Raw genomic sequence first — 14,533 nt, forward strand, 5'->3', positions numbered from 1 at the left:
ACCTGGTTGCTCCTTCCCAGTCCCAAAGGGTGTCCCGGGGCTCTCCTCGGGGGCTGGCAGGGGAGGGCACGCTGGGCTTACCAAATGGCTCTGGTCCGGTCCCCGGCGGCAGCAACCTCTCCGGCTCAGAGGCCTCTCCGGCAGCGAGCCATGGAGAAAATCCCAGACCGAGACCTGACGTTGCTGCCACCACCCAGGACGGGAAACGGATGCAGGAGGGACTGAACGCTGCGCTGAGCTCTGAGAAAGCCACTTCCTAGGAAAAGCTCCGGAAAGTGACTGCTCGAGCCGCCATCCCAGAGTCCCCTTGCCAAAAAGGGCTGGGGGGGGAAGCTTCTCCAAGTTATGGGAAGGCGACGAGCAGGGGAAGGGAGATGGGGGAGTTCCCCCCCCCCCCAGTCTGCCAAAATGTAACAGGAAGGCAATGGTGGTTCTTCTCTGGACCTCCTGCTGCCAACACAGTTGGGCCTTTCCCTGCATGGGGTGTGTGTGTGTGTGTGGGGCTCTTGGGGTCTTGGGCTCGCCAGACAACGAGGGTCAGTTTGTTTCTGACCAGGACCAGGTGCTTGGCAACCAAGCTCTCCGGCCAGGCAGCCAAGGAGCCAAAGAGGGGCCCCATCCTCTCCCCATGGATCTCCCAAGGGCCCCTGCCCTGATGCCCTCTCCCCTTGCGCCCTTGCCGGCCGCTCACCTTTTTCAGCTTCTTGGTCTTGAGCTCCACCTCCTGCTGCAAGGAGGTGAACGTCTCCCGCAGCTCCATGGTCTCCTCGTCCCGCAGGAGCACCTGCTGCTGCATCTCCCGCTCGCGCCGCTTCTGCGGGAGAGGAAGAAGCCACACACCGCCTCAGGGTGATCGCCCAGGCCCCCACGCCCATGTGTGTGTGAGAGAGAGAGAGCGCCACATGGCATGGCTGCCGAGGCTGAGGGATCACCCCGTTCCGCCCGCCTTCCCGCTCCCTCCAGGCCAGTGGTGGCCAAAGTGGTCTGCCACTTCGAGAGGTGGCGCCTGCCGTGGCCACGTCCATCCTGGGATGATGGGCAGGGGGCGGGGGGGGGAAAGGCAAGGGGCTTGTCGCCGTCCCCGGCCTCTACCTGCTCGGCGATCTCCTGCCGCTTCAGCTCCAGCATCTTCTGCTGCTCGTTGGTGTGGTCCATGATGTTCCTCCCGCCAATCAGGAGCTTGCTCTCCATCGCCTGGACAAGGGGAGGAGAAGGCAGCGGATGGACAGAGGCGGGTTGTGAGCCAAGAGATCCGAAAGTTCCCTTCAGAAAGTCCTCCCACCCCTATCACCCCTAGATAGACACTGAAAGATAATCCATTGTTTTTTACTCATTGCAGCGTTTGAAAGTTTACTCCACATGTCGCTTGTTGGCCTGAAACCTACCCCTGATTTACAGTTGTGTAAGGAAAACCATGTATATCTTGGTGGCAGCTTGGCACCGATCCCAGCGGGGCGGTTTGCTTCCCCAGGCATGCAACCAGCTTACTTCATGGGGTGCGCACTCACCAATGCCAAGGACACCTTGCTAACAAATGGCCGTCTCTTTTGCCAGCAGAGAGATCTGCCCCAGGAAGCTAGCCACGAGGTTGGAAACTACTTTCCCGTTAACTTTTGTCATTTGAAAAAAAAAGATAAACAAGACAGGTAATGCAATTCTATTAACGCTGGTCAAAAGGATTGCAAAAATTTTCCTTCCAAAGCTACTGGTAAAGGGTTAGGGAGCAGCATCGGGGTCTCGATGGAGGCAGAAGCCGACGCTCAAAGGACGAGCTCAAAGGCACCGCGAATGCCAGTCTCCTTCGGGTGAAGCCGGCCCTCCTCGCCCGCACAGCCGCTGCTGGGCCCATCCTGCCTTCCTGCCGTCCCCGAGACCCAGGAAGGCGGCAGTCACCGGAGAACCGCCCTTCTGTGCAGCTCCCAAAACCCTTTGGCATCGGCTGACAAAGCCTGCCTGGGGAGGCAGCAGGCGGGCGGGTGGGGGTGGGGGAAGTGCTTTGGAAACACACTCCTGCATTTCTCAAGGCCACCTCCCGCTGCAGATTTGGGAGAGCCCGCGAGAGTAGAGGCCAGCAGGTCCTTTTGGCCGCAAAGCTCCCAGAAACTGCCACGGAGAGGAGATCCCCGCTGGCAGGCTCCAGACCACCGTTCCCTCTTACTGCCAAGCGGCTGGACTCTGGTTTAGGCTTCCCATCTTTTTAGGAAACCAAGCTCTGTGTTTTTCTCCCTGGAAATGGCTCAGCCGAACCAGAGGCTCCCAACCTCTCACCTGCTCAGAGGCAGGACAGCCACCACTGCAGCCAGACCTAGCAAGGAGGAACGGCAGTTTCAGACCTCCAGGGATCCCACCTCCCGTGAAGTCCCTTTCCTTCAGGGCAAGAAGCCTCCCAGCATTGTTGGGAGGAGGGCCCACCAGAAAAGGGGACCGGAACCGACCGACGCAGGAACCGTGGCAGCCAAGAGGCCTCCGAGGGGCAGCACCACAAGCAACAACGCTCCCTTCACCACCCGGCGCAGCCAAGGCGGCCAAGGAAGGGCTGAAATTAAAGTCAACGGGAGCTCGCCGTTGGTTTTGGGGTTTATTGGTCCAGTGGAAGACATGGCTGTTACATACAGCACTGATGTTACCTGTCTGTCATGGGTTTGGAGGGAAAGTTCCATCCTATGGGGAGTGGAAGGCGGGACATCAGGAGGAGGGGCTGTACTGTATAAATATGTGATGCGTGTGTGGAGAAGCTAAGCAGACGAAGCAGCAGCTGGGAAGAAGGAGTTGGTGTGGGAGTCTGTGTGTCAGACAGGGTACTACTGTGTGTCAGAGTACCAACCTGATAGGTTCAGGTGTCTGTTGGTTAGCCAGAACTGATAGGTTCAGGGTCTGTGCTTTAAGTTAAGGTTCTGTGTGAACCCAACTGTGTGTATGTATGAGTGAATCTAAGCCACGTTACTTTATCCTATTCACCTAATTGTTTTAATTACCCTGTGTGTATTTAAATAAACCTTATTCTGTTAATTGTTTAAAAATCCATCCCTGGTCTGTGTGACTTCTTATAGGGAATGGTTGGTGGCAGCTTAGTGTAACTGTGTGACATATCCCAGTAGGTCTGGGTTTGTCACATTGATTGGTGTCCAGCGTGTGGGATACGACTGGTCCAGTTGTCCAGTGGTCCAGCAAAGCCTTGGCAAGTGTGCCCAGAGCAAGGGGGGTCTAGTCAGGGACAGTCTGAGGCGCGTAGGTAATCTTCTAGGTGTACCTCACGGGGAGGTGCGCTAGTAGAAGAACGTGCCAACTGGGGAGACTTAGATTAAGGTGCTCTGAGGCAGCCTAGTTTTGGCGGGAAAAACCTGAGGCAAAACTGCGTAGCAACAGTGAGCTAGCTTGCCAGCTGAGAGGCCCAGCAGAGGGGGGTAGGCTCTGACTCGATACTGTTGCAAATTTAGTGCTGAAGAACAGCAGCAATCTCTAGGGAGAGCTGGTTCTGAGGCAAGAAGGAAAAAAGTGGTCGTTTTATTTTGAGGCTTGACTTTTTAAAGCAGCCTGTTCTGAGGGGGGATTATGCCCTTGACTCGAAGCCAGATAGCAGACATGAGTGAAGTGAAAGACCCCCAGATTGACCAAGGTTCTGAGGATGAATTTGGCTCAGTGCAGGGTGACAGCACAGGAGAGCAGAACCCAGAACTCAGAAAATTGATCCTAGTCCAACAGCATGAACTGAGGATGAGGCAATTTGAAATGGAGGAAAGGGAGAGGCAGGAAAGATTGGAGAGAGAGAGAATGGCGTTTGAATTAAAGAGATTGGAACTGATGAACCAGAACAATAATAATAATAGGGATTCTGAGGGAAGCCAATTGTCTAAGGCTGACCTGAAGAAATTCCCTGTGTACCACAAGGGAGATTGTCCTGAGGTGTTCTTTTCCTTAGTGGAAAGAGCGTTTGTGGACTTCTCAGTGAGGGAAACTGAGAAGATGACCATCATGCGATCTTTAATCAGTGGTAGCCTGGCTGAGGTTTATGCCGAGATGCCTGAGGAACTGATGAGAGATTTTGCAGAGTTTAAAAAACTGGTCTTTGCCAGACATGGGATAAATGCTGAGCAGGCTGAGGAAAATGGTCCTCTTGTGGAGGTAAAGCGCTGCTTGCTGATAAAAACAGATTCTCAGTTGTTTGAGACAGCCGGGGTGGACGTAGGAATACTTGACCGTCAGTATAGGGGGCTGCGGGACACTTGTTCCCAGGTAACCCTGTGCCATCCCGATATCATTCCCCGGGAGTTTATAATCCCAAATGAGAGCATGAAGGTGGCAGGTATTGAGGGGCAGGTAATCTCTCTGCCAGTAGCAGAGGTACCTGTCAACTTTCAAGGCTGGAGGGGAGATTGGCGGCTAGCGATTTTATCGACTCTGCCAGCAGCCGTGCTCGTGGGAAATGACCTGGCTGAACATGTGAAACGGGTGCTAGTGACCACACGCTCACAAGCCACCACAGGGACAGTTCAGGGGGGTAATGATGAGCCAGAGACGGAAGCAGAGGGGAGTTCAGAGGTTGTGGTGGAAACCTTAACCACAGACAGCAGATTTGGACAGGAGCAAAAGGCGGACGCCACTCTCCAAAAGTGTTTTGAACAGGTGACTGACGCCCAGCTAACACCTGAAACCCCAGTGAGATTTCTGGAGAAAAAGGGGATTTTATATAGAGAGGCCCTGAGGAATATCTCAAAAGGGGGAGATGGGATCAGAAGTCAGCTGGTGGTACCTGAAAAGTATCGCCCCATGATCTTACAAAGGGGTCACTCTGACATGTTTGCTGCACACTTAGGGGTGAACAAACAAAATTGGGAGCAGATCACCCAGGATGATCCACAAGACGTTGTGACTTACATAGACACCTTGATGAATGACCTAAGGAGAAATCTAGAGCTGGCCGCAGAAAACCTGCAAGCTCAGAAGGTCAGACAGAAAACATGGTATGACCACAAAGCTAGAGAGAGGCACTTTGACCCAGGGGAGGAAGTGCTTTGGCTTAGGCCCTGCAGAGAGAATAAGCTGCAGCTCAAATGGGCAGGACCATATAGGGTCATTTCCAAGATGTCAGATCTGAACTACCTAATAGAGCAGGAGGAGAACCAAGCAAGGAGGGTGGTTCATGTGAATGCCCTAAAACCCTACTACAGAGGGGAACAGAGGGTTCTATTTGCTATAAAAGCAGCTGAGAGTGAGGAAGCTGAATTACCCTTCTGGGAGGGTAGAGGGGAAGTAAAATACAACCCAGAGGAGGTAAAGATCAGTCCTGCACTCACCCAAGACCAGCAGCAAGAACTAAAAATGCTGCTTAGCAAATATCAACAGGTGTTTTCCAACAAGCCGGGGATAGTGAAGGGAGTGATGCATCGGATCCACACAGGGGATGCACCCCCGCAGGCAGTATCCCCATACCGAGTAACGGGACCCTATAGGGACAAGGTGCGGAAGGAGCTGGACGAAATGCTGAGGGAGAACATAATCGTCCCCTCTTCTAGTCCTTGGTCCTCTCCGATAGTCCTTGTGGACAAGCCTGATGGGAGCATTAGGTTTTGTGTTGATTACAGGAAATTAAACCGTGTAACCACTCCTGATGCCTACCCAATGCCCAGGCTAGACAACCTGATTGAAACCATAGGGGGTTGTCGGTTCATCTCATCATTGGACCGGGTAAAGGGATATTGGCAATTAAGAATTGATCCCAGGGATCAAGAAAAGACTGCCTTTTGCAGCCCTTTTGGTCTCTATGAGTTTCGAGTCCTGAGCTTTGGTCTCAGAAATGCACCAGCCACATTCCAAAGGCTGATGGACCAGACCTTGGCAGGGCTCAGTGACTTTACAGTGGCCTACATTGACGACATAGGGATCTTCAGTAATACCTGGGAAGATCACCTGATACACCTGGAGTTAGTGCTGCAGAGGTTAAGTGCAGCAGGGCTAACAGTAAAGGCCAGCAAGTGTCAGCTGGGTAGCCCAGAAATAAAATACTTGGGTCACATGGTAGGGGGAGGAGTGATAAAACCCCTGGAGGCCAAAATAGAAGCTGTTCGTGATTGGCCTAGACCCAACACCAAGAAAAAGGTCAAATCATTTCTTGGGTTGGTGGGCTACTACAGAAAGTTCATCCCGAGGTTTAGCGAGATTGCGGCTCCGCTGACCGATCTGACGAGGAAGACGGCTGATGACCGCATCCCGTGGACCAGCGACTGTGAGGAGGCGTTCCAGAGGTTGAAGGAGGCGTTAATCAACTATCCTGTCCTGCGTGCTCCAGACTTCGACCGGGAGTTCATCATCTACACCGATGCGTCTAACAGCGGGGTAGGAGCAGTTCTGTGCCAGGAGGATGAGAATGGTGACCAGCATCCAGTGTCCTACCTGAGTAGGAAACTTCAAAAAGGTGAGAGACATTTGGCAACCGTGGAGAAGGAGTGTTTGGCAATAGTCTACGCGATCCAGAAGGCCAAGCCTTACATCTGGGGAAGACATTTTGTTCTGTGTACTGACCATTCACCATTGCAATGGTTAAAGACAATGAAAACCCACAATAGCAAACTTATGAGGTGGGCTTTAAACCTACAGGACTATGACTTTGAAGTGAAGGTGGTCAGAGGGTCAGTGAACTGTGTTGCTGACGCCTTATCAAGAAGACCTGAAGAATGAAGACGGCGAAAGAACATGGACTATGTGTATATAATGCTGATAAAAAGTAAAATGTACCTGGTTTTGAATTTGGTTTGTATTAATAAAGGTAAATTGATGTACTGTATATGGTAAAATGTTTAAATGCATATTTGCTATGGTTAACTTGGAGTGTAAGTATGAGTAAGTATAATATGGTATGTATAACTGTTTTTGTGTATTTTATACAGGTTGTTTTTTGGTGAAAAGCACCTTAGCTTTCCCCCTACAAAACAACTTTTAAAGAGGGGAGGTGTTACATACAGCACTGATGTTACCTGTCTGTCATGGGTTTGGAGGGAAAGTTCCATCCTATGGGGAGTGGAAGGCGGGACATCAGGAGGAGGGGCTGTACTGTATAAATATGTGATGCGTGTGTGGAGAAGCTAAGCAGACGAAGCAGCAGCTGGGAAGAAGGAGTTGGTGTGGGAGTCTGTGTGTCAGACAGGGTACTACTGTGTGTCAGAGTACCAACCTGATAGGTTCAGGTGTCTGTTGGTTAGCCAGAACTGATAGGTTCAGGGTCTGTGCTTTAAGTTAAGGTTCTGTGTGAACCCAACTGTGTGTATGTATGAGTGAATCTAAGCCACGTTACTTTATCCTATTCACCTAATTGTTTTAATTACCCTGTGTGTATTTAAATAAACCTTATTCTGTTAATTGTTTAAAAATCCATCCCTGGTCTGTGTGACTTCTTATAGGGAATGGTTGGTGGCAGCTTAGTGTAACTGTGTGACATATCCCAGTAGGTCTGAAGGGCTGAAATTAAAGTCAACGGGAGCTCGCCGTTGGTTTTGGGGTTTATTGGTCCAGTGGAAGACATGGCCTCCTCCTTCATTTGTGTAAAGTTGACAGGCTTATCTTTACGGGCACACACAGTGCTGCAATGGGACAGCGCTACCCAAGGAAGGTCCTGGCATGCTTTTTTGGGGTGGGTGGGGTGGGGTGGGCTTTCTACCCACGACATTTATTATTAAGTCTGTGCCATGTTGTGAGGCGAGGGGCCCTGTCGTTCCACACGGCTCTCTTGTGCTGCCCCCTTGGGAAACAGGAACCCAGCAAAGGGAAAACAACATCTGGAAAAGTTCCTTCTGCCGAGCACAACGTCTAGACTGTCCCAGGCAGCGCGTGGCCTGAACGCTCTGCTCTCAGCATCTCTTCCAAACATCCAACTGGCGTTGGAGAATGTCCTTCCCCCTCTCCCACTGTCAACTCTGCCCCCAGCCCGCCATCCTGTTTGCTCACCTCTGATGCCGAGCATTCCCCCCCCCCCCCAATGTCTGTTCCCAAGCCACGTGCTGAGACATCCTGGACCGCTGGCCTGGGGCCAGAACCACTTCCCTTCGCGCAGCTGCTGGGCTCGGCAGCTGCTGCCAAAACCCGAGGGGGGGGAGCCCTCCTTGCCTGCAGGCCCTCTTTCTTCTCCTAGCCCCACAAACTCTGAGACCTTCTCCCTGGGAGGAAGGCTGATCACCTGGCACTGAGGGACCCGGACACATCCCGCTTGAGGGCACACCTTCCCTTCCCTCTCCTTTGCACCAAAAGGACGGCGCAGCAATGGCCTTTAGGCTCTACACCCGTTTTTAACGTTTTTATTTTAAATATGCAAGATTTATCACATTATACAAGGCGATAAACTGGACTGTATGCAGAGCACGAGGGGAGAAGGCCCGACTGCAGAATTGCAGGGTGGTGGCGTTTACGGATATTTGCCATTAGTAATGCAGCAAAAGGGCAGGGGGGGTGGGAACTGTTTCTGAGGCAGTATCCTACTTCTTTGTTTTGGGATGCTGGCAGTATTAAAGGGGGGGGGCAAAGACACAAAACCAAAGGACAAGAGGCGGTGGCACCTTAGAGCCCACAGATCTGTTTCAGCGTGAGCTGCATGGATCAGAGTCCTGAAACCACTGAGTAACCGGATTTTGCTCCCCAAAAGCTGACCCTGGGGCGGATCTGCTCCTTGTGAAGGTCCCACCACCTTTTACCCTTTGTTTCCCCCCCCCCGCGCGCTCATCTCATCTCCCTCCTCCCCTTTTATAATTCTGCCCACCTGCAAATGAGAGGACCAGAACAGTTCCCTCTCTGTCCACGAGGGACAGAAACCTGCGCAAACCTTTGCAAACCAATGTAAAGAGAAATAAGGAGCCCCAATCTTTGCCCTGGCTCACCTCACAGCAGTGGGCACAGATGCCCCCCCCACCCAATTTCTCTCCATGGGCAGAAGAAACAGGGGTTTCCTCTCTGGGGAAGAAGGCCCTCCCCACTTCTGGCTGGCAGGAAGGTTCTCAGAGCAAGCCCTCCCTGGTTGGAGCAAAACAGCCAAGAAAGCCCCCCCCCATGCCCAGGGTGGGAACGCCAACAAGCCAGGATGGGTCTCTGTGTGTGTGCGTGCGTGTGAAGCCCAGCTCTCTACACAGCAAGACTGGGGGGCGGGAGGGGGCAAAGTGTGGCTCTGGCACAAACACACCGAACCCAGATCCTCTGAGGGGCGGAAGGAAACGCTTTTGCTTTCCCGCCACGAAGCCTGGGTCGCCCAGACCAGGCAGCAGCGGCTCTCCACCGCCGGGAATTTCCTGCACAATTGCCCTCGTTCTTCCTTCCCTTCTGTCTGGAAATACTCCCAAACAACAGGGCTGGGAAAACTCCTGTGAGCGGAAGGTTGGCATAACGTAAAGCAAGCAAACCTTTCTCTAAGCAAAACCTTGTCGTCCCGGGGAACCCTCTGCCACAGGAGACAGGGAGAGATCACAGGCACAGATCAGGTGGGGTCAGGGGGAGGCATGTTGCCCCTCTCTAAGCTGGGATGGATCAGAAGCCCCCCCCCATCCCAAAGAGGCCACACAGGACCCACCCACCTCCATCCCCAGCTGCCAGAGAGGGAAATAAAGGGGCTCGGGATCAAATTCTTCCTAGAAGCATAAATATTTGGCGGATATTTGGCGGAACGCCTTCTCCCACCAAGTTTTACCCGTGTCACTCGCGCGAGCCAGGAGGTGAGGTTGAGGAGCCTAACGCCGAGGGAGGCCCGGAGGGAAAAGACAAGAAATCAGGCCTTCTCGGCGGTGGCTCCTCGCCTCTGGAACAACCTTCCCCCTGACATTCGCGCCGCCCCCTCACTGGGTATCTTTTAAAAGCAATTAAAGACAATGATGTTTCGGCAGGCCTTCCCCCCCACCCCCCCCTTAGCTAATCCTGATTTTCCTTTTTTCTTTTTCTTAGTGTATAATTTCATGGTTGAAAGTTTTCTTCTTTGTAAATTTGTTTTTAGTTATTGTTGTACCCCTGTTGTGAGCTGCCTAGAGTGGTCTATTGACTAGATAGGCGGGATATAAATAAAATAAATAAATAAAATAAATAAATGACTAAGCTGAGGGCATCAGCATCTGAAGACAACTCTCACACCAAATTAAATTAAATTAAATTACATGAAAGCAAGCAAGAAAGCAAGCAAGCAAACAAGCAAGTGCTCAGAGAAGCAGAAGGCAGCAGGAAAAAGAGGGAGACTTAATGGGGAATGGATTGACTCAGGAAAGGAAGCCACAGCCTTGGACAGGTCACGAGCGCGCAGGGGGGGGGGGTGCCCCGCCTTCCCCAGCCAGTCTGCGGACCGAAAAAGTTTGTGGACCGCAGTTTTAGAGGCCACTGGCTCCTAGAGTCACCATAAGTCAGAAGCACCCCGATGGCATGTGATAAAAACAATTCTGCGCAGCCAGTTGGGTGCGTTGGCCTGCAAATACCAAGAACGAGCGAGCTTTGAAGAGAACTCAGAAGGTGGCTTGGAGATCTCCAACCCCTCCGTTCCTGTTCCCCCATACTGTATATGCTGGACTGCCAGTGACTCAGCACATTTGCCGGGGCAACAAGCAAGGGAAACCTTGAAGATAGTCTTCTACTTTGGACACACTAACAGGGTGGTTAGACTCCTTCCTCCCCCTGATCTAAAAGCTACTGGATATGGCCCTTCATCTCTAAGGTCTGATTCCTGCAGGGGACTGGACTGGATGATCCTTGAGAATTCTTGGAGAACAAATGAGGTCCCAAAGGATGGGAGGAGCGGTCCTCTGTGAATCCACACAATTGGGTATTACTGTGCCTGCACAGGACCTCTTGGAAATTTCTAGAGCTTAAAAACATGTGATTAGTGGGACGTTCCCCCGTGGAGCGCATGCTCTGCCTGCCAGAGACCTCCTCAGTTCCCAAAAGTCTGCCAGACGACAAGTGACGGACAGCGGGGAGGATGGGCAGGATGTGTAGATTCACAGAGGACCACTTGAAGAACCATGGTTACACGTTGGTAACCTCTCTTTCTTCTTCGTGGTCTCTGTGAATGCACACAATTGGGTGACTGACAAGCTCCAGATGGTGGACGTAACGGTAAAACTGAGGTCAAAACAACTCTGCTAAAATCAGCACCATTTTTTGCCCACACATCAATACGGTAACATCTCACGAAGGTCGATGGAGTAGACCTTGTAGCTGCACTGCAGATGTGAGGAAGTTCTATTCCATGCTGGAAGGCAGCAGAAGTTAACAGCACTCCGGTAGAATGAGCCTTAAAGTGTTCAGGCAGTGTTTTGCCTGCTAGCTCGTGGGCCAATGAAATGGTTTGAACGATCCATTGAGAGATAGTTTGAGGCGAAGCTGGAGCACCCTTATGTGAGCCATGAAAACATACAAAAAGTCTTGGTGATTTTCTGAATGATTTAGTCCTATCAATGCAGAAGGCCAAAGGAATATCTTACATCAAGCATGTGGAGCATGCACTCAGTAGATGTAGAAGGAGACGGAAATAAAGTACGTAGAATTAACGGTGGATTTCAGAGACAATTTTAGGTAAAAATGATACATCAAAATAAAGGGTGACTTCATTCGGATGGAATTGAAGGAAGGATGGATCTGATCTGAGGGCTGCAAGTTCACTAGCATGCTTAGCAGATGTTATCACTAGGAGGAAGGATGTTTTCAGAGAAATTTGAGATTGGAAGTAGCCATTGGTTTGAAGGGTGGTCTAGTGAGTACGTTGAGGACAAGTTGTAAAGACCACTGAGGAAGAGGATGTTGCCATGAGGGGCGAATATTTTGGAATCCCTTGAGGAATTTCTTCAAAGTTGGGTGGGGAAAAAGTCTAGCCAAATCAGAATGAGAAGGTTAGTGAGCTATAATAGCTCAAATGTAAACCTTGAAGGTAGAATGAGACAGTCCGAGATAAAATAGGTGAAGGAGAAAGGTAAGTAAGGTCTTCAGAGACACTGGTGTTGCAGGTAAGTTCTAAGAATTAGCAAAAGAGAGGAATGCCTTCCATTTATTCTGGTATAACCGTTGGGTTGAGGGTTTTTGAGCTCGATCAAGTATGTCTCTTATGGCGGAAGTATCCTCCACACACGGTCAGTTTCAGAGAGTTTACGTCTGGGTGATAAATCATCCTGTTGTCCTGATTGAGAAGGTTGGGGATCGACGGAAGAGGGAACACATCTGTTGACATCGAACTCAGGTGCATGAACCACAGTTGTCATGGCCACCATGGAGCGAGGAGGATGGCATTGGACTGGAACTGTCCAAGTTGCATGATGGCTCGTTGTATGAGCAGTATCGGAGTAAATAGGTAGAGTAGATCTCTGGTCCAGTTTATCATAAAGGCATCTCCGAGTGAGTTCCTGTCGGTACCAGCTCGAGAACAATATCTCTGACATTTGGTGTTGGTCTCGGAAGCAAAGACATTGATAGATGGAACACCCCACTTGTGGCAAAGCAGACTGAAAACACCGTCATCTAGTGACCACTCAGGTGTCTGCGTGGTAAGGCAGCCGAGATGGTCTGATACAAGGTTGTCGTCTGTGGCGACGTGGACAGCTACTGGGAACATGTGGTGTAGGAAACACCATTCCCAGAGTTCGACAGCCAGGTATAGTAATGAGAGGGAGTGGGTGCCTCCTTGCTTGTTTATATAGTAAAGAGCTGTCGTATTGTCTGTAGCGAGATGTACGGCTTGTCCTGCAATGAGAGGTAAGAAGGCATGAAAGGCCTTGATGATCACTAAACGTTCGAAGTGATGGATATGTAATAATTTCTCTCTTGTTCTATGTAGGTGAATATGGACATACCTTGAAGACAGAGATAGGCAGCAACTGGTGCCATACATTTGGTAAAAGTTCTCAGTGCCATTGAAAGTCTAAACGGGAGAGAGCAAAATTGGCACAAGAAGTTGTCGAATCGGAATCGTAGAAATTTATGATGATGCGGGTGGATGGAGATGTGGAAGTACACATCCTGGAGGTCAATGGGGACAAATCAGTCCCCCTGTGAAAGGAGAAGGAAGATAGTGTCGAGTGTCAGCATTCTAAAGCGTCTGGGTCGAATGAATGCATTGAGGTGTCCAAGATCGAGAATAGGATGGAGTCCTCCATCCATTCTGGGAACTGTAAAGTATCTCGAGTAGAATCCACCATGCAAGGCGGAGGATAAATATGGCATGTTTTTGTAGAAGAAGGGAAACCTCTTCTCGGAGAGCCAAGGAGTATAGGGTAGTCTTACTGGGTCCAAGTGGTGGAGTACGATCAAATTCAGTAACATAGCCCTTTTGGATAATAGAAAGGACCCGCTGGTCATTAGTGATTCGACACCAAGAGCTGAGGAAGGGATGTAACCTGGTCTGGAATGGAGATAGAAGGGGGTCTACGGATATTGCTTACCCTTCTTTTGTTGACGTCAAAAGAGCTGACGACAGGGTCTGTTGCTGCTGGGGTCGAAAAGCGGGTGGTGTCGATGTCGATGGGCCGGATTAGGGTCTGTCATAGGTTTGTGGTTTGTTTTGGTCAATACGGTGGTTGGTATTGTTTTGAAAGGGCTGTTGGAAGAAAGGCTGCCTGCAAAACTGAGAGAGCTGGTAGCGATAAGGTTGTTGGGTAGAAATATGAACGTGCTGTTTTTATGAAGGATTTTATGAAGGTTATCCATTACTTCATCGGTCTTGGCATTAAAGAGGCCAGCATCATCAAATGGGAGGGTCTTCAATTCGTGATTCGGTATCATCTGAGATGCCGGCAGATCTTAGCCAGGCATGTCGCCTTAGGGTGACAGAAGTCGACACAGCCTTATAAGCGGCGTTTGCGGCATGGCGAGACGCAATCCTTTGTTGTTTAGCCAGGGTGGTAGCCTCAACGTGGATGTTTAGGGCTTTCTGTCTTGGAAGCGTTAGGAGCTGCTTGGAGTATGGGTAGAATTTTGTTCCACAGTTGGCGATGGTACATGCCCATTGTGGCTTGGTAGTTTGTGACCCTCATAAAGAAGGATGTAAGAGAATATAGGCGCCTGCCTAAGATATCAAGTTTTCTCCCTTCTCGTTTAGTAATGGCTACAGAGGATTTATTATGTGCTCTAGACTGATTGGATTTGACAATTATCAAGTTCCGTGTAGGATGTTGAGAGAGAAACACTGTATCAGGACCGTGGGTCTTGTAATGATTCTCTACATGCCTCGAGATTTGTAGTGAGGAAAGGGGTTTGTCCCATGATTCTTTCACCAATTCAAGCATAGCAGCGATGAAGGTCAAGCTAAGAGGTGGCGTCTTGTCCTGATTAAGGTCATCAAAGACCAGCTCTTGTTTCTATGTATAATTGTAAGGATTTTGCCATTCATATCACCAGTTGAGAGTAAGAGGTAAAATCTTCTGATGGGGAAGGTGGGTGCTTCTCTGCGACATCAGAAGAAGGGGTAGGTAGATTAGAGGGAGATTCTTGAGAAACATCAAAGCTGGAATCTAGAATGGAACAAAAAGAGTCTGAAGATGGTGATGGATGTGGAGGCTTAGTCGTTGATACCGAGGTAGGCAGTAACTGTGGA

General features: G+C 50.5%; 1 protein-coding gene across 1 annotated transcript in view; it reads right to left on the reverse strand.

Annotated features, from left to right (window-relative positions):
* Window positions 1–14,533, reverse strand: part of KIF3C (kinesin family member 3C) — a 41,399-nt gene that overhangs the window by 9,576 nt on the left and 17,290 nt on the right. The window contains 2 exon segments of the mRNA XM_020808290.3: window positions 692–814; window positions 1,093–1,194. Of these exon segments, the coding sequence (XP_020663949.2) occupies window positions 692–814; window positions 1,093–1,194 (225 nt within the window).

Source organism: Pogona vitticeps, chromosome 1 (assembly GCF_051106095.1).
Source record: "Pogona vitticeps strain Pit_001003342236 chromosome 1, PviZW2.1, whole genome shotgun sequence".
In the NCBI taxonomy this organism is placed as follows: domain Eukaryota; kingdom Metazoa; phylum Chordata; class Lepidosauria; order Squamata; family Agamidae; genus Pogona; species Pogona vitticeps.